At 40.1% G+C, this 27,261-nt stretch overlaps 1 protein-coding gene across 3 annotated transcripts in view; it reads left to right on the plus strand.

The window, feature by feature from the left end:
• The window catches only part of E2F3 (E2F transcription factor 3), a 70,582-nt gene that overhangs the window by 34,440 nt on the left and 8,881 nt on the right, over positions 1-27,261 (plus strand). For 2 of the 3 annotated variants that reach the window (XM_063096671.1, XM_063096672.1), the window contains exons 2-4: positions 23,469-23,580; positions 24,816-25,035; positions 26,337-26,495. In XM_063096671.1, coding sequence (XP_062952741.1) covers positions 23,469-23,580; positions 24,816-25,035; positions 26,337-26,495 — 491 coding nt within the window. The remainder of the gene's footprint in view (positions 1-23,468; positions 23,581-24,815; positions 25,036-26,336; positions 26,496-27,261) is intronic. The other variant, XM_063096673.1, reaches the window with a different exon arrangement.

Consider the following 27,261-nt stretch of genomic DNA (forward strand, 5'->3'; position numbering starts at 1 on the left):
GGTACAGCCCACATATTAGTGATATGATGTGGTACTTTTAGGCAAGATTTTTAATATTAGCTACTCATGATTCATAACAGGTTCAGTATTTATGAAATAAACTTCATTCAAATCCTTGAGAATTCCATTTTTCAGTGTAGCTACCTAGTTGACACCTTAGACAAATTAAAGGGACGTCTACTTCTTAGTTTATTTCTTCAGAAACAAGAACAAGTAGCATCTGGTATGATCCCTAGTGGAACCTCAAAAAATGTTAGTGTCCACCTGCACTGAAAGTCAGGGTGGGTCTGCTTCTCTTCCTTCCGTTACGTGTGTTGCTCGTTAAAGCTATTATCTGGATGAAAATGCAGAGAAACAGTGTGACCCTTGCAGTTTGGCACAACTTGTTTGCATCCTCACCCAGAAGCAAGATCCATGGAAATGAAACATTATGTCAAAAACAAAACAAAAAAACCCAGAAAACACATTTTCTTAACCATTTGATTCAAGACTTTGGTATTAAGTCTTGAGAAATGTTGCAGGTCAACCCAATGGTCTTGGGAAGTCCCTCTGAGTCATGAGTGGGTGTGGTAGGCCTGGAATGTGGGCCTCCAGGCTTTGGTTCTGATGCTAAGTTCCCCAAGGGAATCAATTATGCTGACTATGGCCTTTTTGTCCATTTATCTCCAGGCTCAGCACCTTGCCTTCCACATAGTAGTTGCTCACTACAAGCCTTCTGAACTGAACGGCGTTGACCTTGACAGTCTTAGGGCCCTTGGACAAGTCAGTCTTCTGGATCTCAAGTTCCTCCTCAGTCAGGGTGGGGAGTGGGGAGCAGGTCATAGTGAGTTATTCCTATTGTGTTTAAGAATCTTCGGTGGCTACAGCAACACCCCATACTTAAAAATAGAATAACATCAGTGTTATCTTTTTCCCAGGATTACAAGGCTCTGGGACAATTAGAATGAATATACTTTCTCCATTTTCTAAGACGTGCATTTTTTTCACTTGTACAGATACATCTTAGTGTTGGTGTCCTTCTACGCTTGTTTATAAAACAGTGGTACGTCTGGCAACCGGTAGCTTCTTAGAGCCAAGGAATTTGTTTTCTCGTGACTCTTGGAGGCAGTATAAGACAGTAGTTACAAATTGGGTATTAGAAAAACTTGGATTCAAGTCTGCATTTTGCCACTTTCCAGCTGACGTTTCTCATCCATGACTTAGAAGTACAGGGACATTGGAGTGATACTGTTTAGCACAGCGATCTGCCTTACAGCAGAGGGTCGGTGTGTATTAACTATAATTGTTTTAGCAAAGTGATTTTACCAAAAGTTTAGGGACTTGCCTACTTGACACACATGAGGGTACTTCAAAATTTCCTGGAAAGACTCCTATTATCTTTTAATTACATTTTTCCATGAACTTTTGAAGTACTCTTGCACAGGTATTGTGTTTAACACCACAGGTAGCACTTAAGGTTGGAATCTTTGCTGACCCCAGTGTAAAAATACCAATTTCTGGATTAGGATATGGAAAGTGAGATATGTAATTCATCCTCTATTATTTTTGACAGGATAGATGGCTCAAAATTTAGAAGGAATCTAAAAAGTTAAAAGTAAAAATGAATAAATCTTCATAACAAAGAGCAACCTTATGAAATGTCACTATTTTACTACATCTTTATAAAAGAATGCAACCACCTTAGACCCAGAAGATGATAGTTTTTTAAACTGTGTACCTTGGATAATATTAAGGTGCGGTGTAATAAGTTAGGCTCAAGTATTAGCTTGAATCTTATCAGGGAGAATAGGTAGATCCACAGAGCATGGAGGAGGAAGGAACCTCCACCTTATCCTATTTAATGTCGTGCTGAAGAGAGTGCCACCAGCCAGCGCCTGGTGTTCTGCAGCTGTGGCAGATGTGGGGGAAGGGCACTGCCTCTCTTGTGAGGTTCCTTGCCCCGGGGACAAATGAATTAAGTGATACTGTATTATTAGTGGGGCATGCACGTGCGTGCATGTGTGTGCGTGCACGTGTGTGTGTGTGTTTGAGAGAGAGAGAAATACAAACATCCAATAAGTCTTGCCATTTTGCTTTATATCAGACAACCCACACCTACTCCTCAGCACAGGAATGTAGTCATAACTGCAAGCCACTGCTTTCTCTGCCCGGGCCTCTACACTTGAGCAGGTCTTGGAGGCAGTTCACCACTGCGCTAGACTGACACCCACAGCAGTCTTCTGGGATTTTTTTTTTTTTTTTTTTTTTTCCCTGAATGACAGTGATTTTTGTACTGATCCAGCCTATAAGGATAAGGGCCAGGATGAAACAGAGAATTTATTTTTATATCATGTCATCTTGTGCAGAGACTGCAATATCATCAGGAGTCAAAAATCTAAGGGATTAGTCTGTGAGGTCATCAGCTGGGTTACAACACATCCATTCGTTGTAAACAATCACCAATAGCCATTGCCATAATTTATTCTTGCCAGTAAATTGGGTTTTCAAGTGACAGCATAAGCTACCAGAATTAAGCAACGTGGAGCTCTCCTGTTCATGATTGCTGGAAAAGACCTTTGTGAGACTTCAGGTACCACCACCTCATTCTGGAGATTTGCAAATGGAGGCCCAGAAAGGGGAAGTGACTTGCCCAAGGTCACACCCTGGGTTAGGGCCATACCGAGAACTAGACTACTGGTGATTCCTGACAGCTTGTCCTTGGGTCTTTCTACTCTACTTCCTGGTGACACAGTGGATAGGATTTTACTCCAGTTTCATTCCTGGAGGTTGACATGAAAGGTTTTCACTTGTCTAACCCCATTCTCTTTCTGCAGGTAGATTGCAGGTGCTAATTTTAGAAACTGAGCAAAGGATGGTAGAAAGCCAGTTTGTAGTAGACTCTTTGGTTTGGTTGTCATGAGTGCTCTGGATACATAGCTTGGAAACATCTCTAGAGAAATAATAATCAGCTCTCTGAGGAGTGCTAGTGCAGGCGGGCATGTGTATGTGTTCCTGTAAATTCCTGGTGCGGGAGAGGTTGGCTGACTTGTTTTCTTGCACTGTTGTATGACAGACAATCATAAAAATTAACTCATGTGCCCAGAGTAAGTTAAATGTGTTTATCTTTGTATATATTTATGTGTATGTACATATACACACAGACATGTACAGCAGTCTGAACATAGGAGATGCTTTTAAAATATGGTATTTTAGGGAATATATAAAAACTGGCATACCTCAGATGGACATGGAGGTATAAAAAAGCTTGGTTAATATGGCTTATTTGTATACTTCATGTTGTGTATTTTATACAGTTCTAAAGGTGTTTCATCATTTTGAATTAGATAAAAGACAGGTTTGAGATGTGGGGAAAAGGAAGATTGTATTTCTTGTCTGGTCTGGGGAATGTTATATTCCTGAAGTGTGTGTGTCTTTGTGTGTTGATTGTTTATTTATTAAAACAAAACTGGGGTGAGAGGAGTGCCACATAGTGAAAAACATTTTATAACAAACATCTGAACTTCACTTGAAAGTATGGGCTGCAAAGAAATGTAAATTCATTGTCTTAATTGGAAGAGAGTATTATAGAAATTGAATGATCCAGTAAAACTAGAAGCCTGGCTTCTTTCATCTTCTGAGACCTGATTTGGGTTTTTTTTGGTTTTGGGGGGTTTTTTGGCAGCTGGCCAGTAGGGGATCCAAATCCGTGACCTTGCACCTACTAGCACCACGCTCTCTCAAGTGAACTAACCAGCCAGCTGAGACCTGGTTTAGTAAATGCCATTCTGAAAAGCCCTTGCCTGCAAAGTGGACTTTGCCATCCAATTTCTGGCCTCCTGCAGGTCAATAACTTTGTCCTCGCACTATCACTTGACTTGTATTTACTAGGTACTTTTTTTTTTTTTTTTTTTGGCTTTGGATTGTACTAAAAACATACACGTAAAGAAAAAATGTTCATATACACCAAAGGTTTCTCTTTTTTGCCGGGGGGAGGCTGGCCTGCATGGGGATCCAAACTCTTGACCTTGGCGTTATAACACTGCACCGTACTCTAACCAACTGAGCTAACTCGCCAACCCTCTCTTTTTTTTAAATATAGTTTCATAATTTGTTTTCAGCAGCTATTATGAAGAAACTTTTATAAAAAGGTACACTTTGAAAATCTTGCTGTGCAGGCTGTTGCCATCCACCTGCCCTCCTAGGCCTTTTACAAGTCACCATTTCCATGAGGTTCTCCTAAATTCTTCCACTGCTTATACTAATTCAAAAACTTAATAAATGTTTTCTATTTTCCCTCTTTTCTTAGAAAAGATGACAACTAGATGTTATTCTGCACCTCGGTTTTACATTGAACGATATACTATAATGAGCTTTCCATATATACCGTATGTACAGAGCTGCCTCGTAGTTTTTAGAGCTGTGTGGTTTTCCACCGTGTGGATGTCTCAAAGTTATTAACTCAGTCTCCTCTGAAGAGACCCTTTGATTCTTTCAGTCTTCTGCTATTACAAAGTTGCAGTGAATACCTTGTTTGAATATTACTCCATACGTGTGCAGTTGTTATCTGTAGTTTCCTATAAGGCAAACTGAGATTTTGGCCAGCAGACATGTGCATATGTATTTGTGATAGTGAGGATTGCCTTCCTGTGGGCTGTTTTATCTTGCAGTCCTATCAACAACTTATGCGAGAGCTTCACCAACAGAGATGGTTATCCAACTTTTGGATTTTTGCCAATCTCATGCGAAATACACTATGTCGATATGTTTAAATATGCATAACTTAAAAAAAAAAAACATGAAATTGGATGTCTTTTCCTATCTTTAAAGGCTATTCGTTTTTGTGTTTTTTCCTTCTTTTCTTTTTTTGCAAACTATATGTTCCTGTACTCAATTTACTCTTCTATTGGGTTGTTGGTCTTTTTCTCACTGATTTGTAAGGGCTCTTTGTATAATAGGGAGATTATCTCTAAGTCTGATACAATCTCCAAATATTTTTCTCAGTTTAATCACCTTTATAGTCTTTGAAGTTTTCATTTGCTTCATATGGAAGTTCATTTTTACATAGCACGTGTTTTCCCGTCTTTCTTTTATGGCTCTGGATTTGGAGTCACAGAAAGTATCCTCCACTATCTCCTTTCCACACACACATTCAGGAATTGACCTATTTTCTTGCACAAGTTCTGTGCTATTACTTTTTTATATATGTATTTAAATATTTGCTCCTTTTGAGGTTTATCCTGATATTCTGTGAAGTATGGATTCAACTTAATTTTTTTCCAGAGAGCTACCCAGTTGCCATAACCACTTAGTTAAAAAGCCCAGCTTTACCTCCACTTAAATGCCACAATTATAAAGCAAACATTTTGTAAGTGAAAAATAGGCCCTATTCACTTATAAAACAAGAAACCATAAGTCAGCATTTTTTGGAAAGACTGTTTTTAACTTAAGACAGCTCTTCCTCTTCTCGCAAGATAAAGTTTACTCATGAGTGAATAAGTGAAGTTGAGTGAGCCTACCTGTTTGTTCCTTCCTAAGGGAAAGATAAAATTTTGCCTCTTGGCATAAATCCCAAGATTTATCTTTAGCCAATGTCTCCTTTCACTCAAAGTATTTGTCTCTTTGTCACAAAGCCTGAAGCTGGATAGAAGCATTTCTTGTTACTCAAGAACTATGCGTTTTGTGAGCCCTTAGAACAGGGTTCTCGAAGTATGGTCCCCAGACCAGCAGCATCAATGTCACCTGGGAATGTGTCAGAAATGTGTCAGATTCCCATCTTTCACCTGTGGAATAAAGACCTCATGTGGAGGAACCCAACAATCTGAATTTAACAAACCTTCCAGGTAATTCTGAGCATGCTTAAGTTTGAGACCCATGACCTTAGTGCAAATTGCAGCCCTATAGCACTGCCTTGTGAGTGGATAGGTTTGGTCCTTGACATGTAAAGACTAGCAGGAAATGACAGTATCTGTTCTATGACAGTGGTATTCTTAGAATAGGAAACTTCTGTGGGTCTTTTCCAGAAGTCACAAAGATATATCTCACTAGTGCTTTGGACTGCTATATCTTCTATCCAAAATTCTGCCACTGGGTCAGTGCTTTCCTTTGTCATAAATTTTTTTAAAAAACCAGCAAAACTGGTTTCTATGATATGTGAGGAAGTTTTTTAGCATTGAAGATTTGTCCTATCCCCACAAAAGCATCATTGTTCCCTCTCATCCCTTGCCCTTCTGCCAGTAAAAACAATTTGATACCATAACAGAGAACGTATTTACCTCTGATAACTGTTAGCCACTCCATAACGGTACTTATATTTGGCAGATGAAGGCAGAGTTCCCAGAAACAGCAGTAACCTAATTGCCAACCAGGGTTCAGCTTAGAGCAGTAGTCCTAAAAACTTTTCTGGATATTATAATCCACTGGATAGCTTTTTAAAATCCTGTTACCCAGGCCATACCCATAAAACTAAATCCATATCTCGGGTAGGACCTAGGGAATCAAGATTTTAAGTATTTTGGTTATAATAACAAGGCCTGTAACAGGGACCAAAATATCACATGGAAGAAAGTGGTCCTGAAAGCCCAAAAATCAGAATAAGAAATCGGTAGTTTTTAAATAGCAACTTGCTTGAAACTTAAATAAGCACTTTTTTGGATGGCTTTCTCATCTTTTGAAGAACCATGTTGCAGTATGTGTTTCTCTCTACATCCTCAGTATTTTATTGTAAAAGTCTTCTTGCTGGTTGATTTTGTTGGCAGCAGGCAAAGTGATGAAATGCCAGTGATCACCTGTGCCAAGTGTCAGAACTGGACTTTCCTATTTGGTTCTGTTTTGATGCATTAAGCAGATTGATTCTAACGTTCTTTGGAAACTAACCTACTGAAGCTTCTGCTATCTTTAAGAGCTCCTGGGAAAGCTATGGTCCTTTCTAGATCTTTCCCCACCTTTTGGCCCATCAGATATTGCCTTGTCCACAGCAGCAGCTGACGATCCTTCCTAGAAGTTCTCAGTTTTATTTATCGACCCTGCTGCACAATTTTCCCAGTAACAAGCCATAGTTGGTTGAAAGGGGAGATGGGCATTAAATAGAAAACTTTCTAAATGTCCTGTTTTCACTGAAGACTGGACACTGCTCGTAACAAAGCAAACATTCTTTCGCACTGGCCCTGGGGCTGGGGTGTCCCAAATGCTTTGACAGGAGTGCCATAAACAATGTGGTAATAGGATGGGGACAGAAAGGAATTCTCTCATTCCTGTTACACCTTCAGGCAGTTCTAGAACCAAACCCTTAGGAGCCCAGGGAAAGAACTCATGAAATGATACAGTGGCTTAGGCGTGCCATGGCCACTCTCCAGTTTAAGTATAGAAAGAGCTGGGCAAAGAGCTTCTGTGCTGGGCTACAAGCTAAGTCACAAGTCAAGAGAATTTTGGTGTTCTTCAGTTCTTATTTAGTATTCTAGGATGGTTTGTGAAGTATATTTTCTTTACCTTATTTTTAACCGTAATCTAGTGAAAGTTTCTGGAGTTTAGCCTAAGTTTGCCAGGTTCTGCTCAGTTTTGCTCAAACATGGTAAACACAAATGAACAAAAGAGGTAAACTCGTTAACTTTATTAGTATGTGAGGCTCTCACAGGCATTCAAGCCCTGGAAAGTATTCCAGGGAATTTTCTAGCCCTCTCTTCACTTTGTACAAATGAAGAAACTGAGGCCCGGGGAAGATCTATAACTTGACTCATGTTTGTTGACATTCCTCCAGTCTCCGAGTTTTAAGAAAAATTTTAACTGATAGGAGGGTACTGCAAAAAACTTGAAAAATAGAATTGAAAGATAATACAAATCTTCCCAAACTTTTTGCAGTACACTCATATTTTGCAAGCTGACAAAAAGAAGTATACACTGACAGTGGAAATGACTCTCGTTTTAATGTATCTGTTCTCATAGTTTCTTGTTTTATTCACCTTTATAATCTACTCTGAGAACATCATCATAAAGATCATCCTCCTAAATTGGGATATGATTCAAATAGTATCCTGTCTTTTTCCTCCTTGCTTTTTATAAAATGACTGCCTACACGCATATATGTGCATACACACATATTTTAATGTGAATGCAAATAGAAATAGATATTGTGAAAAAAATTAATGTCAGTCCACTAGTTGAAAAAAGTACCAAAGTATTTACAAGGTTCATTAACCATATTTTTAATAAAACTATCAGGGTTTTTTGGATTAGATAATTTTAATTTATATGAGTAAATGATGTTCTTAGATCTTTAAACTTCAACTGATTTGTAGAGATCACAAAGTTTTGTTTACCACACAGATAAGAATTTGTTGCTTTTTGAATAACCAGGTAATTATTTTGCATTTGTAATGACTAATTGCAAAGTGTTCCCACTGATAATAGGAATCTCTAGATGAATTCTCAGGTAAGATCTCATAAGGAGTTCTTTGAAGTTCACTTGAGGTCATTCATCAAGAAAAGCAGTGTATTTCAGGTTTGTGAACTCACTGTATCCACAGGTGAGATGCCCAGGCTGCGAGCCCTGGGAGGATCTGACATAGGTAGGGCTTCAGGAGAGAGTTTCTTCTCTGCGCCCTCTTGCCTACATCTGGGGAGAAATTATTCTCTGACTTGTCGGGTTCAACTAGAGTCTGTTTTGAGATCGTTAGTTCTCTATTTAGTCTCCCAATTAACATCTATTGAACTAGCAGCAAGTGTCTAGAATTGTTATAAAGTATATGGACTAGAGGTAGTGAAGAGATAAGAGGCTTGGAAAATAAACACTCATAAAAAGAAGACAAACTTTCAGAGTGGCCCCTTAGCTGCACCTGCCACTGTTGCCCCCTGTGAGAGACTGTTCATTCCATGTGAGCTAAATGCCTGTTCAAATAATGATTGCTCTTCCTATAATCATTGAGCTGCTGAACAGAGCCAGGGTCCTTGATAAGCATTATAGTTTTTATTGATTTTATCGTCAGTAAAGGGGTTAGTATTATCATCATCCCTTTCCTACAACACACTGGCTTTTTTTTTTTTTTTAAACTCATTTAGATAAAGAACATTTTTCTTTGTATACATGTTCATTGAATTCAGTATTGTCAAGTCTGTATATTTGCAGAGCTGTTGGATCACTACTGTTCCAGCCCACATTTTTCATAGTATGTTTTCAAGATCTTTTTATGTGCATTTGAAAAATGAACATGATTTCACATACATTCATTAGCAATCACTGCTGTAGGCCTTCCTGTTTGATTTTTCTTCTGAACCTCAAAGGTAGTGGCTAATTATGAAATAGAAAAAGGCTAACTACAAGAAGCTTCTGAACCATAATCTGTCAAAATGTTTGCCCACATTAGAATAACAAGGAATTAGAGTCTCATTCGTGTGTCAGAACCTGAGGAGTCATAAAATCACAGAGTGTCAGTGGAAGAATTCAACAAATTGTGCTTTTTCATTTTGATGGCTGTATCTTGCCCAGTAGATTTAAAAAGAGAAGATCCATACTTGGTTCCCCAGATTGAGGGGTCTTTAAATCTGAGGTCACACAGCACCTATGAACGGTGGTGGCTGTGCTGCCACTACCCCGGCCTGGCTCCTCTCCATGCCCCGTCCCAGCCCATATCTCCATCTCCTCGGCCTTAGAAGAAACAGCTTGCTAGTGGTCTCACGAGTGGAGCTTGGAGGTAAATTTTTTCTCCGTTTTTAAGAAAGTTGAATTATTGTCTTAGAGCCAATACGTGTCTTGTCAGTATGGCTTGACTCGCTTTCCAAGGATTCCAGTTAAAGGACACTTTATTTTATGTGACAATAAAAACTTAATAACTGATACATCAACCCATAGTAAACATCATCCAAAGGCAACCGTGACAAAATTAAGTCCCTAAAATAACAGGGAAGGACAACAATAGCAAAAATAAAAATGTTTGTAACTTCAAAAAAATAAATAAATAAAGGATACTTTAAATGCTAGGAGATTTCTCAAAAATAGGAAGGCCCGTTGGTAAGATTCTTCATGAGAAAGGGGCTAAACTATTGCTTTTTTGTATGGGTAGTGCATTTTTAATATTCTATCCTCCAGAAATGGTTCCAGGATGCTTCCCTGGATGTTATAGGGAAAAACAATTAGAATGAGAAAGTTTTTCCATTATCTGCCCTAGCCTGGGCGTTTTAGGATGATTCTCTAACCTCAAAAGTGGTTTAGTCCTTAATTTGCCTTGTTGGGATCATATGAAATGGGGTCTTTGTAAGACTTTTCACGGTTGTTTGCTCCATAGTGATCTAGGCAGGAAGAGCTTCAGTGGAAAGGACAGCGGGAGGAACGAAGTCACAGGAAGCCTCTGCAGAGACTCATTGATCCCAGAACAGTGATACTAGCTATAAAAGCCAAGTACCACTTTTCTTTTTGGCAGCTGGCCATCAAGGGGATCATAACCAAACCCTTGACCTTGGTGTTACAACACAGCACTCTAACCAACCAAGCTAACCAGCCAGCCCCTAAGTACCACTTCAACCATTAGATGAAGAGCCTCTTTTGAAATCTCCTGTTACCAATACGTGATGTTACCTATTATGCTAATAAATAGTCAGTGTATCTGACAATTGACATCACTATGTTTACATTGATTTTTTTAAAATAAAAAGACATTTTCATCTTAAATTAGAGGTTTGTTAAGAGGATCCACTTTTCCTTACTTATAATAAGCGCTGTGAGGGTCCACAGTAGGCACTGGATACATTATAGTTTCCTTTCTGAAAATTTGGGAGTTCCCGAACTATAGGAAAGTGGAGAGCTAATACCGTAGAAATTTTTAATAATCCTAAAATCTAAATTCCTGCCATTCCTTCCTTCCTTTCTCTCATTCATTCTTTCACAAAAGTTAATTAATTCTTTGCTGGTGTTCCTGAAGCTTCCCCACCCCATGCCCCCCAGAAGCTCAACCACCTGGGGACTTCTCATGGCCCGGCTGGCCCCCACCCTTCTCTTCGCCATAACTTCTGGTTCTCCAATTTGTCATAACCTTTCTGGTAGGTCCCTAGGCTTTTTTTGTCTTTAACCTGTGTTTCCTCTGTTTACATTCTGTTTTCTCCAATTTTTCAAATGAATTGCAAAGATAATATGCCCTCACACACATTCTATCAGAAGTATATAGAATGTTCTAACTACTTTAGCCCTTTTTGTTCCTTGTGATGGACTTCCTTCTAGACCTTTTTCAAATGTATTTTCAACAGTAGTAGTTTTTGTTTTTACATGAGAGAACACACATATACAGTTCTGACTTGGTTTTTTTTTTTTTTTTTCCTTACTAGATAAAGCAAAAATGTACCTTAGCCATAGAATACTGCAGGTACATAATGTTCGATAATATGAGTATAAATTGTAGAATGGTTTATTTAGCCACTGACTTATTAATGAACAGTAGTCATTTAGATTGTTTTTAATTTACCCCTGTTAAATATAATGCTATAATAAGCATCCTTCTGCATGCCTCTCTGTGTACATTTTTTAGTATTTCTGTAGGATAAATTAATAACCAGAAGTACACTTGCAGGGTTAAAAGGCCGTACATGTTTAAAATGTTGATAACACTGCCAGATTATCCTCCAAAATATTTGTACTAGGTCACATGCCCACGCTTCTCCCTCACAAGTTGATGCCTATTCATTTTTTTTTTTTTTTTAATTTACTGTAAAATATTTCAGATACAAAGGGCGGAAAGAATAGCACCCATACGATGACACTAAATACAGCTGAAGACAGTTGTGTCTCTCCCTAGTTGCATTGTCCTTTCTTATGTTGGATTCCCCTGGGTTTCTCATAATGTTTTCGAGTTTTATAAAATGTAAAGTTTTATAAAAGGATACCATATATATTCTGTGGGGTTTTTTTACTCAATGTTATATTTGCGTGGTACATCTATGTTAACACCTATTGCTTGGTCCTAATGCTGCTCAACAATTCTTGTTCAGTTGTCCTTGTGCATATGCAAGAGTTTATGGTGCATGCTGAGGGGTTGATGATTTCACTGATAAAAGTTTGCTCTCTGAGGGGTTTTCCACCCTCCCAACATCCCCAGCTCCCACTTCAAGCAGGGTATAAAATTTCGTATGCTTTTGCAGCACTTGGTATTTTCAGACTTTATAATATTTGCCCATCTGATGAGTGTGAAAAGTTTATTTCATTTCAATTTGTGTTTCTCTGGTTACATATTTTAATACTTTTGACCATTTAGTACCCTCTTCTAGGAATTGCCCATTCCTATCTTTTATCTACTTTTCTCTTGGGTTTCATGTTCTGTTCTTGCTGGTTTATATTTATAATTTACCTATTCTGGATAGTAATTCTTAGGTAATTATGTGCATCATACATGTCTTCTTCTGATGTGTGACAACTTTTCATTATCTTACTGTGGTCTTTTGATGACCAGAGTTAATTTTAATATAGTTTTCACATGTACGATTTGTGCATTTTGTCTTGTTTAAGCAATCCTTCCTTTTCACGCAGTCAAATATTTTATTCTTTGTCTCTTGCTCCCCTCAGAGGTCTGCAGTTGAATTTTGTGTGTGGTTTGAGGTAGGGATTCAACTTTATTTTTTCTTCTCAGATAAACAATTTATTAAATAGTCCATCCTTCATAGTGATCTGCAGTGCCCCTTTTGCAATATGTAACATTTCCATGTATGTGTGGAATTGTTTGTGGTTTTCTGGTCTATATCCCGGTACCAAAACACATTTCATCATGATTAGTTTTACAATAAAAGTCTAGATATCTGGTAGGGCAAGTCTCTCAGCCTTGTTCTTTTTCTTTGAGATTGTCTTGGTTTTTCTTGGCCCTCCACACTTCCTCCAACTCATTCTTTAGGTCTGCATAAATGTTATACCAGCTACCTTATGATGGTATAACTTTATGATATATACTTCCATGTCTCCTCTTCTGGTCTGTACTGTATTATTGTCCTGCATTTTACCTATATTATGTGTTATAAAGAACACAATAAAATTTACATTTACTTTTTTTTTTAGACAGTCAATTATCTTTTAAAGAGATTTAAATATAAGGGGGAAAACTTGCATATTTACCCATGTAGTTACCATTTCTGATGCTCTTAATTCCTTTGTGTAGATCCATATTTCCATCTGGCATTATTTCCTTCTGCTCAGTGACTTCCTTTAGTATTTCTAGTAGTGTGGGTCTGCTGATAAAGAATTCTATCCGTTTTTGTGTCTTTGAGAAAGTCTCTATTTTGCCTTTGTGTCTTGAAAGATATTTTTGCTGGGTATGTCAGTTAATAGAGGAATAAACAAACCCAGTTTCTCCTACAATACTCTCAAAACACTCTTCAGATACCAAATTGGTGGTTTTCCCCCCACACATTAAACAAGCCATCCGTTCTGCAGTGGACACCAGCTGAGTGTCCTCCAATTCAATTCTGACATTACCTACTTGGAGATAGAGTCAGATCCCACAAGTTGAGGGCTCAGTGCCACAAAACTGCCCCCCACTTAAAATGCCAATCACAAGCCCTAGTTTGTTTTACCTGTACTTCTGGCCAACAAGCTATAAAATGGGGTCCCCGGGATCACCTCCTGGGATTCAATTAATCTGCTAGAGTGGCTCACAAAACTCAGGGGGAAACATTTTACTTACATTTACCGGTGTATTATAAAGAATATTACAAAGGATACAGATGAAGAGACACACAGAACTTCCATGCCCTCCCCAGGCACACCACCTTCTAGGGACCTCCTCATGTTCCAGCCATCCAGAAGCTCTCTAAACCCAGTCCTTTTTGAATTTTTATGGAAGGTTCATTACATAGGCATGATCGACCAAATCATTGGCCACTGGTGATCAACTTAACCTTCAACCCTTTCTTCCCCAGAGGTTGGGGGTGGAGCTAAAAGTCCCAACCCTCTAATCCTGCCCCTGTCTTTCTCTGTGACTAGCCCCACCCTGAAGCTACCTAGGGGCTGCCAGCCATCAGTTATCTCATTAGCATACTTCAGCTTCTATTATAGATGGGCTTGGCTCCCCAAAACTGATAAAGTGGGGGATTTTCTAAACATAGGAAGGTTCAGATGCTGTGCAGTCAAATAAAATGACAAATGTTCACCTCAGCCTTCAACACTGTATACAATGCAGGAATATTGCAGCATGACATCCAACTGGAGAATAGTTAGTTTGGGGTCTAGATAGCAGAAGGCCAGAGAGCTTCAGGCAGGAAGAAAAGAATATGTATGATGAAGAGTTCGAAAAAAGTTGATTTGGTGAAGGCAAACGGTGCCAACAAGCAAGAAAGACAATTGGAAACTCTAAGGAAAACAAATAAGTTTTACAAGAAAGGGAATGGAATCTCAGAATGTTATTTGACTCTAGTGAACAATATTTATGTAGTCACAATGTGCGGCACTGGTTTTTTAATTTGACCAAAAATAATGATGTAACTATTGGGGGGAAAGGGAGGAAGAGAAGTGGGTGTTGTACCACTGAAGGATGTCAGTACATTATAACTAAAATGGCTAAATCATGACATAGCCGCATAAGCATACTATTTAGAGATTTAGAGGTGACCACCAGGAGAAATAGTAAGTTGGTTCCCTTAGAAAGATAGCCATTATAAGCCAGTGGGTTTTTAAAAATTATGTGCATCTATTTATTTTTAAATTGTCTTAAATTATCCTTAGAAACAAAATATATAAAAAGGAAGGCAGTCACCAGTTCATAAGTAAATGGCTTCTACTCCAAAAGTTCTAAGTCATTTTGAGATTGCTTTTCCTTTAGAAACATTTATATGTATGTGGTTAGATTCCCAAACTAGTCTACAAATACAAGTTATAGTGAAGTTAAAATTTCTAGATAGTTGAAAAACCAGAATAAGAAAAATGACCAACTTTGGAGTCCATTCTAGTAATCCAAGTGAGAAATGACAGAGGAATACAGCTGGGGCTTTCTGCATGCCTGTTCAGCTCACCGGTGATCCTTTTGTGAGACAGTCTGGTTTCCAATTAGGCATCTCACCTAATAGCTCACAGAGGACGCTGCTCTTATTACATTCTGAACTTACCTCTCGCTGAGAAAAGCCAGAGAAGACCTTAAAGCTGCTGTTCATCGTAGGTAACCTCCTCCTCTCAATAACAAGTTGACCCTACGAGTGTGGTGATTAGCATGGCATGTAATGGAGCATGAGTTGGCCCCTTCCTCATTCTTCTGCATCCAAAGCTTCTCTCTCCCCACCAGCACCTTTCCAAACCAGGGCTCTTCCAAGTCTCTGTGCTTCTGTTCTTGTGTGGACAGCTCCTTTGCCTCCCCTCACTTCACTCCCTTCTCTACCAGACAAAGCTCGTTGACCTTCCTCTCCACATCTCCACCCACGTCTCCGTGCAGCCCTTCTTCGTGCCCTCCTGGACCCCGCCTGGGCTCACTGCAGCATTTGTAATGTGTTTCCTGTTCTTAGGTTGCCTGTGCACTCTTTGATAGCAGGGACCACTCTGCCGCTTTTATAACCATACGCCCGTGCCCGTGCAGGGCTTGGCACACAGCAGCCACTTAATAAATATTTGAATGGGTTGAAAAATGGTTAGCCAGATTGAGTTAATATTTAGTCACAACTGGAAACTAGGTGTTCTTTTCTTAAAATCCTCATGCCCTGACCCATTGACCTAATGGCCGGAATCCAAATGAAGTTCATCTGTGCTCTTGTCTCAAGTTGGAAATTCCTTCCTAGGGGTTATTTCACTGATGTACTTGACCTAGTCATCATTCTTTTTATTTTATTTCCATTTTCTTCTATTTTCCTTCTTCCTCTGTTCAAAATGCCTTGTCTCATCTTTGGCTTTGAGACAAAATGTATCATATCTCTTATTCTTTCCCTTGCCCAGATCTCCTATTAACTGGGGGAAAATTTATTTTCGCATTCACAGTTTGTTAGCCTACAGAAGGCCGTGCTTTGTTCTTCATTTAATTTTTCCTGTGGCTCAGTTGCATGGTAGATAAGAACATCACTTCCCTTCCAACCACGAAGCTGGCATGCCCTTTCTGGTAGCACATCCCATGTCTGTTTTGAGCCCATACACACTGAATGGTCCATAACACTTTCAAGAATCTAGAAAATAAACCACCAGCCTTCTTTTGTTTAACACCAAATGGAAATGATTTTTGCTTTTCTTGTTATGCAAGTAACCCACACTCACTTTTAAATGATTTTGAAATATAAAAAGCTAAGATGAGGAAAGTATCTAAGGATACATACTACACACCAAGCAAATAACCATAAGACTACCAGCCAAAGATTAAAGCTTTTAACCGTTTGATGTGTAGTATGTATCCTTAGATACTTGTTTTTAATGCATATCATGTCCCACAAAAATAGTTTTACTGCTCACACCTGCTTTTTTAAAAACTTACATACATAGATGTACATCATTATTAGTAGCATAATATTCCCATATATAAATGTACAATTACATATACAATTGTTCTTCTGAGGTTGGTCATTTATGTTGAACGGATGTGGAAAATACAGATATTCAAGAAACTGGCTGTTTTTAATAGACAAACCCTAGAAACAATATAAATGTTCATGATGTATACCGAAAAGTGGATTGCTACTTTTAATGGCATAAATTTAATGTATATGTAAACATGTCACTTTTTAAAATATAATCAAATATTACAGAAGTATAAATATGAAGTCATTACTCCATATTTAATTTTACTTCCCTGAGGTAAGCACCATTAACATTTGTTGTGGATCTCTCCAGACTTTTTTCCTCTATTGATGTATGGAAAATTATTTATAGTGAGGTGTATAGTTTTACAGTTCTTTACCCCTATGGGATCAGATCATATTATAAATATCTTCCTGTAACTCTAATTTTTCTCCTTTATATTTCTTGAAAGTCTTTCCAAGTCACATGTTAAAGTTAAAATCAGCCTCTCTCTCTCTCCCTCTCTGTGTATGTATGTATATGTGTGTGTGTATATATGTATGTATGTATATATGTATATGTAGGTGTGTGTATGTGTAAAAGTGTGTGTGTGTGTGTGTGTACATGTATGTACACACATACACACATATTTATCTCCTCCACAGGTTGGTAATATTGGAGCTTTGTAATTTACCTGCCAAGGGACTTTGGGAATTTATTCCTTGGTTCATTCAAAATAAATAAGCAAATTTGACTGAGTGCGTGCCATATGCAAGGCTCTGGGGAAACTAAGCTGCTTATGCCCTGAGCTTATGATCCAGTGAGGAAACTTGGAGTGTGTATTTGTCATGATGGTAAAATTATGCAATGGCAGCCCAGAGGTTACTATGGAAGCAGAGGAGGGATATCTCACTAAGGCCAAGGAAGTCATGGTCACTGACACATTATTTGAACAGACCAGGGTTCAAATCCTGGTGTCTGTCACTTACTGAGATTTGGGGTATATCCTTAACTTCTCTGCCTCAGTGCAAGATGGGTATAATGATACCTACCCCACATTGCCATCATGAATATTCATTAGGAAAATGATTATAGTGGAGGAGTGTTGAATGTTCATTAGTAGATGTCTGGTTAAGTAAATAAATCATGGTATGTTAATTAATACAATACTATGCAGCTATGAAAAATAAGGTCATTCTATATGATGGTGATCCAACTTGGAGATGTGTTATTAATAGAATAATGTGTGGTTGGCTACCATTTGTGTAAACATTTTTTGAAAGGTGTGGTGGTATACGTCTATATATGTACTGATGTTTACATAGACTATCTGAAAGGATAGTCTATGCCTTTGAGGAAGGGAATTGGATCAGGAGTGGGAGAAAAGTTTGCTTTCCATATATACCCACTTGTGCTACTTAAGTTATCATTGTACATTTATTACGTAAAGAAGAGTTTTTAAAAATTAAGAATGAAATAGAATTATTTAAGTTTACCATAAAGATGGTATCAATTTAATATAACTTCAAATATTTTTACATTGCAGTTTTTCACAATCTTTTCATGAAGTAGTTATAATCATGGACTTGAATAAGCATACTTAGGGCTATGGGATCTTGGAAAAGTTAAGCACTCTAAACCTCAGTTTTCTCCTGTAAAATAGGAAATAGTAATAACAACTACCTTATGGAGTTGTGAAAATGAGATAACATAATTGATGGTGCATAGTATATTGTAAGCACTCAAATGTTGATTTTATAATAATTAACACTAAAGGTCTTTATCTACCAGGAATCTTGATTGCAAGCGGTAGTAATCTAATTCAGCTGCCTTATACTAAAAAAGGGAATTTGCTGACTCACACAAATGAAAGTATGGTGTGTCAGCCTTTGGGCAAGGCTGTATCTAGCACCTCCCTTGAAGGCCTTAGGACTCAGTCTCTCTCCATCTCTTTATTTACTTTATTGTTGGCTTAGTTCCCAAGTAACTCCAGGCTTACGTACTACTTGCCTAATAACTCCCAGTGAAAAGAACCCAATCCATTCCCAGTAGTTCCCAACATAAATCCCAGGATTGACTGATACATCCTTCCCTGGTTATGAGCCCATCCTTAATCCAGACACTTTGCCGAGGGATTGGAATACTCTCATCAGTGGTCCAGGATGGTAGTACTCACCTCTGTAATCTTATGAGAAGGGTCAGCCTAAGATTTTGAGCAATCTTGGGTTTTTTGTTTTCAGGCTTGGAGACTGATGGAAACCACCTGAACTGATGGAACTGTGGAAGAGTTCCTTCACCAAAGGAAAAAATAGGGGCAACAAATGCCAGGCAGGCAGAAACTACGGGTGTTCCCCACAGCCCAGTGCTTAGCTGCCCAGGGGTTATTCTTATGCTTCTTTCCACATATATGTTTTCAGAAACGCTTGGCAGTACAACTGTTTCATGACAGAGGCATGTCATCTTACACGGGTCTGAAGTGCTAAAATTAGTACATACCTTGTTCATAGTTAAAGTTACCCTTGAAAATACTGCAGGAAGGTGCCTGGTAGGGTATCTACCTAGCATCTCACATCCCCAGCCTCTACCCGTGCTTGGGACCAAATTGGTGGTCCTGTTGAGCACCAGCTAGATTTGTTGTTTTACTGGTAGGAGCCATGTGCTATGAAGATCTGCTTGTAAACAGTAGAATAACTCTCCATTCAGCAAGATTCTCACACTGAACAAACAAAAATCGGGACAACTGAGAGAGGAGGTTTTCATCTGCCCTGGTTCTCAGCCCACGGCAGGGACGGGTAGGTAGAGATCATCTGCACAACTTAAATCCTGCCGTCTAGATTTTTGTTTGATCAAGCATGTGTACTTGAATTTGCTAACTTAATTAAAATTATGCTGCTCCATCATCATATACCAGAATTCTTAGCCATCCTCCAAAAGAGAGTGCAGTTATTGCACCCATGTTCGGGTCTGGGACCTACAGGTAACGTATTGTCCTCTCAAGTGCAGTCTACCCCTCCCTATTCACTAAACAATGCAGGAAAGATAACAGGACAACCCAACAGAAACATCCATTTGGGAAAGGGGAAATGACATAAAGTGGTCACCTCCCATGGCCTGTCATGTCCTCCTTGTAGGGAAAGTGAAGGAACATGGTCAGGGCCCCTCAGATGTTCAGAATCTTGCTGAGCATTTGATGTAAATATGCACGTGCACCCAGGTGTTCCTTGGTTGTTGTCTAATGTAATTGTGCATGTGCACCCGGGTGTCCTGGGTTATAGACTTAAAGATAAAGGATGAGTGGCTCTGATCCACAGTGCCACTGCCCCACCCCCGCCACTGCCCCTGGAATGCCCTGGGAGGCCACTACTGCTGATGGAGGCTGTTACTACCAGTGCCCCTGGATGCCCCGAGAGGCCACCACCACTGCTGCTACCGCTGCTGTAAGCTGCTGCTGCTACTGCTGAGGACTGAGCTCCTGTCGTCTGCCAACAGCTCCCAGGATCTTTCCCAATTACCTAGCATGGACCTGTGTGTGAGGGGTCTGTGACCCAGCCTGGCATGTGAGGGGTCTGTGACCCAGCCTGGCACGTGAGGGGTCTGGTGACCCAGTCTGTACAACGGGTTTGAAGGGTCTGAGCGCTAGCCCTGGCAATACAAATGGAAACTTCGTGTAACTAAAATAATGAGACGTTTTGGCTTTAGTTATGAATCGCTTTAACAATGCCATTGCCCTAACCCTACAACTGGCATAGTCGTGTAGCTTTACACTCCTCGACAGGGATAGTGGGTTCTTGGTGACTTGGTGGAGACATGACTTGTTTGTGGAGCCAGCGTGGCCACCCCGAGTTCTGCTGTCTGGAGGAATTTCTGGGGCTGCTCTCCTTTCCTAGCTCGTTTATTTCTGGTATGGATTTATGGGCAAAGTGATTGATTTCTTAGAGGCTGACATGTCGTAGGTCTTTGCTTTCCAGACCTAGTGATTCTCCAGCAATAAAAGTGTCTTTAAAATTTAGTGGATTGTCTATCTAGTATTTAGATTTGGTCAACTCTAAGGTTTGGTGCTTAGTAACCAAAGTCACACATTGTTACTAGTCCTGATCCTTGAAGTTAGATCTCAGTCTCTTAGCAACAGCCTCTGGGAATTTCCCTAGCCTACAGCTCAATGGCTTCCATAGGCCTTTACCTCAAAGCTATTGGAAACAATAGCCTGGGCGGGAGAGGCAAAACTAATGTGTCCCCAGCCTGCTGGCCAGTGCTCAGTTCTTGAGGGTTGAACCCTACTGTGAGGGTTCAAGGGGAGTAAAGCCTCAGGGGCCCAGGAGTTCTGGGTCCCAAACCCTTTTCCAATTTGCCTTCCTTCTGTTGTTAGCCTGGGCGGGGAAAGCCTCTCTCTGTCTTCTTAATTGCTTTCTACAGAGAGAAAAGGCCCCCATGGCAAAGCTGGGTTTTTTACTTTTAGGTGGGCCAGCCTCAAATGACTCTATGCATACCATCTTCCTGATGGCCACAGAAGTGACCCACACACTCTGCCCCTCCTTGATGAGGCCTGCCGCCTTCCCATTGCACCACAGCTGTCTTGACTCAGCCATTTCCACAGGCTGTCACTTGAACCAGCACATTTCCAGGTTCCCAACTTAAAATACTTTAAGCAAAAAGGAGATTTTATTGGCTAATGCACCTGAAAAGTCTGGAGAAGACCAACTGTTGCCTCCAGAGTGTGACAAGAGCCAGAGTTTTTAATGATGGCCTCCAACCCCTTCTCTCCATCTCTGCACTTTGCTTTCCCTGGGAAAACTTCATTCTCAGGTAGCTTCAGGCTACCAGCTTATAAACCCTCCTGAGGCACACCCCCTTCTTGCCAGTGGTTCCAGAAAAATCTTGGTGTTGGCCTTTGTTCACCCACCTTTGGTCATGTGCCGTGATGGGGATGGACCGGGTGGAACACAATGATTAGCCAGGCCTGGGTCACCCGTGTGCACAAATGCACCTAGGCTGTGCGTAAGAAGGAGTGGCTCGCTAAAGAGGAGCTCCTAAGCCTGTTGAAGAGGGTATGTTTGCAGGGCCAACCAAAACAACTGGCCCACACAAGGATTTGACAGAATAGCTGGGCGGGGAAAATGAAGTCGAGAAAGCTAATTGCCCAATTGTCCTTTCTGTGCCCTTAGAGTAATGTTTAGCTTGGACCTGTTCAGTAGAAAGATGTGTGCCACACATGCAAGCCACACAGTAAAAAATATGTCTCTAAAGAAACAGGAAGAGTAATCATTTCAATACTATTTCGTTTATTTAATAATATTTTATAAAGCCAAAATATCATTTGACATGTTATCACTATCAAAATTGTAGAAGTATCTTACCCTCTTTTTGTAGTAAGTCTTCAAAATCCAGGGTATGTTTTACACTTACCGCGTATGTCAATTCAGATGAGCTAGCAGCCAGCGGCTACTGTAGTGGACAGAACAGGTTCAGCTGATAACTTCCCGTAGGAAAGGTGGATAAATATGAGAAGCTCATAGGCTATTACTTGTGTTTTCACTTAACGGGGAATTATTTTGGAATCGTGAATCTCCTCATTAGGAAAATCTCCACCAAAATAAGCCTAAATACACATTGCCCTGCTAGGTGTCTGGTGGGAGCCACTCTGTCTAAATACCCATCATACCCCTACAGTTAGTACTTACTTATTTAATAATCTGTCTTCTGTCTTGGACTCTAAGCCCTAGGAAGGTAGGAACCCTTATCTGTCTTGCTGACCTCTGTTCCCTAATCCCAGTGCCCAGTACCTAGAGGACACTACGTGGATATTTTTTATGTGAAATGGAATGAAACTAAAAACTTAGGTGAGAGCTTCTCATGTGCCAGGTTTGATGACAAAATGGAGAAAGTGATACTGGTTGAAGCCCAAGGTTGTGTGTTTGCAATACAGTAATCCTCCCTAATGAGGGGGGGGGGGCATTCTAAGACTCCTGAAAGGGCAGATGGTGCCAAACCCTAGTCAAGGAGTACCAAGGTCTCCTTTTTACTTAAAGGCAGCGCTTAACAGCTTCTCTTTGGCATGTCCAGATCACCAGCATCACTCCTCTTGCACTTTGGGGCCATTATTAGGTAAAGTAAGGGTGACTTGAGCATAAGCACTGTGGTTCCAAGATAATCTGTCGTCAATCTGACTCCGAGAGGGCTACGAAGTGACTAACAGGCAGGGAGCATCTACTGTGTGGAGATGCAGGACAAAGGCAGGATTCACGTCCTGGGCAGGACAGCAAGATTTCATCACGCTACTCAAAACAGCACATGATTTAAAACTTATGAAAATTATGAAGTGTTTATTTCTGGAATTTTTTATGTCTTATTTTCAGATTGTGGTTGACTGTGGGTAACTGAAACCTCAGATTAGGGAGGACTCCTGTTTTTATTTTTCTGATGGAGGACCATTTGTAGTCTGCAGCTAGTTGTGTTACCAATCATTCTTTCTTTCGTTGATTATATAGAGCGTGATTGAATATCTACAAAAGCCCAGGTTCTGTGCCCAGCACTGGCTATACAAGGATAAATGGAAAACAGTCCCTGCCTCTGAGGAAATAAGAAACAAATAAGTAAAATAACTGTTATGATAGAAGTAAACACAGAGTTTTGGGAAAGCACAAGGAAAGGGGCCCAACCCAGGTCAGAGAATAGGAGACAGGCAGGAATAGTTTCTGGGGAAAAGCAATTGAAGTTCCACGGCACCTGCAGTGTTCTAGCATCTAGCCCCATGCCTGGCACGTATGTGGAGTCAACAAATAGATGAACAAAGTGGCTCCTGAACCTAATGCTAAAGGGTTGCTGGGTTTGTCCATCTGAGTGTGGATGGATGATCATTGCAGGTAAAGAGAAGGTTTGCATGACAGCCCAGCCTGCAGAACTAGAATCCTGGCTGTAGGGAATGACAAGGTGCCGGGTGGGGTGGAGCAGGGGTGTGAGAGCTGGCGCAAGCCTGCACCGTTTGGCAGGGCAGACCATAAACAGCCTCCCTTCTTGTTAATTGTCCATATGACCAGTGACCAATGATGGTGCTTTCTTATTACAGGCAAAGCGAAGGCTGGAGCTAGGAGAAAGCGGTCATCAGTACCTCTCAGATGGTTTAAAAACCCCCAAGGGCAAAGGAAGAGCTGCACTACGAAGTCCAGATAGTCCAAAAAGTAAGGATTCTTCCATCTCTTTCCTTATCCTCCTTGGTGTGGGATTCCCAACTTTCAAAGCTTGTGGCTGGACAGATGCCAAGGTGTGAATAATTTTGGCATGTTTTCCTCTTTTTCATTTTTTTCTGTGCCTGTCCAAAAAAATAAATACAACATGTGCAGATACCCAGCGAAAGGCTACAGGGTCACTCCAGTACCTGAATAACGATCTAATGGAAGGCGTCTTTAATGGTGTACAGTTTCATTTTCCAACTCAAAATACGGGCTTTTGGTATCGTTCTATAATCAATAATTTTAACTTAACGGCATTACGTCAGAGTCTGAGGCTAACTAGATGTCAACCAACCATGACAGAGTCAGTAATTTCTGTGCCAACCTCAATCTCCAGCTCCACTGTATGGTAGCATACAAATTGATTGATCCCAATAAATTGTAGCTTGTTTCCCTTTCAAATGCTATCATCATTTTGGGGGTGGAGAGAGAGAGAAGTAGGTTAGAAATAGCTAAATAGTCCCTTTGTGTGCCTGCATTTAATGCAAAGGTTAAGTGAGACTTTTTTCTCTCCTTTCCTGTAGTTTATGCATTAGGCCATCCACAAATTGTGTGTTTAATGCTAAATTAAAACCTTGACCTATACACCTATAAGGGAATAAATACAATATTAAATAAGGGAATTTTGGGGAGATTTGATATAAAGACTTTTTCAGATGTTCTTCATCAAAATGAAGCATTATTTGAAAAATTGGTGAACAAGTGGTACACACACACACACAGATGCTGGAGTCCAAAAGGCCAGTTGAGATGGGTGTGTGTGGGCCACTGTCCTGGAATGCTGGAGCGATTCATAGCCCAGATCCATTAGGGTAGGGCCCATGTTTGCTGATCCCCTGAGGCTATATTCATCCATTCATTGAACAGATATTTTTGAGTACCTGCTGTGTGTAAGACACTTCATTAGACCCACTGAGTAGGGTAAGCCAATGTAGAAACTACTGAGAAATTCAAAGTCAAGTGCTTTAATCAAACACAGGAATTCTCATTGTCCCTTCCTTTTCTAATAAAGCAATTTCATAGCTTCTATGACTTGCCAAACACAACAGCAACAACAGCTTTGCTTCAGATACTAATACTTGGGCTGCAGTGGGAAAGAAGGCTTGCTTAACTGCAAAGAAACCCTTCATTTCTTTACCCTTCCCCCTATCCCCCCACCTGCTCGGTTTTTGTTTTTCTTTAAGCTCCAAAATCTCCCTCAGAAAAAACGCGGTATGATACGTCCCTTGGTCTGCTCACCAAGAAGTTCATTCAGCTACTGAGCCAATCACCCGATGGGGTCTTGGATTTGAACCAGGCAGCAGAGGTGCTAAAAGTGCAAAAGAGAAGGATTTATGATATCACCAATGTCCTGGAAGGCATCCACCTCATTAAGAAGAAGTCTAAGAACAACGTCCAGTGGATGTGAGTAGGAGTCTGTCCTGGCTCTAAGGGGACCATTTCAGATTGCCTCAGTTTCTCCCAGTTCCCACTTCCATATTGCACACCCACACTTCATTTCTTTTCTCTCCTACTCTTTTCTACTCTCTCATTCTCTCTTCCCTCCTCAACTTCTAAGCCAGAAGTTCAGAGTCCCTTTACAAAGAGACTTTCTGTTTAGATACTGTCAGAGATAAAAAGATTGCTATTTTTAAAGCATCAAGCAAGGGGATCTTGGATTAAACAGGCCCCAGCATTGCTGTTCATCTGTTACATTGAAGTCTCTGTGTGTGCTCACAGTTGTGATCTGATAGATGCTTACACATGTCTTTGGCTTGTCTCTAATAAGAATCTGAAAATTAAATACAGCTGTATATTAACAAATGTGTGTGTATATACACAATCTCACAGTCACAAGGTATCTTTATCCATGGTTTTAATAGCAAATTAACTCACTTTCTGTGTAAATTAAGGCAAGTCTTAAATGCCTGAATTTCTTCTGCAAAGTAGGAGTGATAACACTTGTTACCTGTGCACCCACCTGTATGATTAACGTTATGATAATGTCATTTGTGAATTATGGATAGTGCATCGAACAGCCAGTAATTGAACTATTAAAGCATATTGAAAGGGAAAAAAATCTGTCCTGGAATGGCTTTGTAAAAAGTACCAGGTCAAACCTGGTAAATGAAGGGGCATCTTTTTTGTGCTTTTTGGAAATTCTGTGACAGTTGGGTAACCCATTTTGGCCTGTAGTTTAGAGAAACCTCCTGGGCACTGGTCTCTGTTCTTGCATATACCGTATCTGTTGCCTTTACCTCCTTTTCTTTTTAGTTGTTGACCCTCAGAAAGACCCTCAGAAATTATCTAGGTCTTTTATGGTTTGGGGATGATGTTTTTTGAATTTTGCACCATGTCATCTTTTCTATCTTTCTATATCATTCTATCCTTTTTCCCTCTTTCTCCCAGCCCCCAGGCATGTGGGGTGGAGGTGGGGGTGGCAGATGGCTTCCTTTTGCCCTCTGAATTTGAGCCTTCTGAGGAAGTTTAGGCCTACCCTGGAGGAAAGAACCCTGAAAATAGCAGTGCTTTTTCATTTAATTTCAATGGTGTGAAAAGCGCAGGACAGCATTTATGGAAAAAAAATATGTATAAATGTCCTAATTTTAACACTTGGCTAAGAAGCAGTGTGACCTATGTAAAGAGGGGACATTTACCCAAGGAACCATTCCTCCCTCCTCTCCCCCTCATGAATAGCCATATAGAGTCTGTGTTCGGGTTTCTAGGGGCTGCAGTCTGTCTGAGGATGGGGGCATGCTGGCCCAGTGTCAAGGCCTGTCAAAAGAAGTGACCGAGCTCAGTCAGGAAGAGAAGAAATTAGATGAACTGATCCAAAGCTGCACCCTGGACCTCAAACTGTTAACCGAGGATTCGGAGAATCAAAGATATCCTTTGTGCTACCGGTTCATTGGGGGTTTGTGCCTTCTAGGCTATTTCCAGAGTTGACAATCTGATTTACACACAAGGTAGATTTTTGCTCTGGTTTCTTATAAATGAGTGTGTGCATGTGTGTCTGTGTGTGATCCCATTTAGCTTTGCCTAAGAAGTCAGTATTTATTGTAAGATAGTCATGAGATTGGATCCCGGCATTATCTATTTTGATAGCCAGGTGGGAACTGCTTCTTTAAAAGCATTTTATCCATGTATGGTTGAGGCATGCGGATACATTCGTGGCGTAAGGCCACACTATTAAGATTCGTCTTTGGCTTCCCAGATTTTTGGTGGGTGTGAGCTGTCACTGCTGGGGTTCTCACATTCTATTTTCTTTTCATCAGATATTGTAGCAATTGGAATTTGTTGAAACTATCTGATTGGGCTATAGTTGAACGGTTTAAAAAGACTATAGGAAAGTCATACTGTAACTTTTAAAGTGCATTATGCTGATTCCCACTACCAAAAACTTATTTCAGAAGTACCCCCAAATCTAAATTTATCTATAAACATTAGTCCTCAGAAATAAAAATACAAAAAGCTAATTCTTGTTCTCAACTTGCTGTCAATCTATTGACCATTACAGGAAAACTCGCTCTTTTTCATCTCACTACAGACAAAATAAGAGAGAGATTGCTTCATATGTCAGCAAGAGAATTTGCAAGTATTCTCAGTTATTGGTAGAAGACACAAACGATATTTAAGTTATCCCATCTCTAA

This window comes from Cynocephalus volans, chromosome 5, assembly GCF_027409185.1.
Source record: "Cynocephalus volans isolate mCynVol1 chromosome 5, mCynVol1.pri, whole genome shotgun sequence".
Classification (NCBI taxonomy): domain Eukaryota; kingdom Metazoa; phylum Chordata; class Mammalia; order Dermoptera; family Cynocephalidae; genus Cynocephalus; species Cynocephalus volans.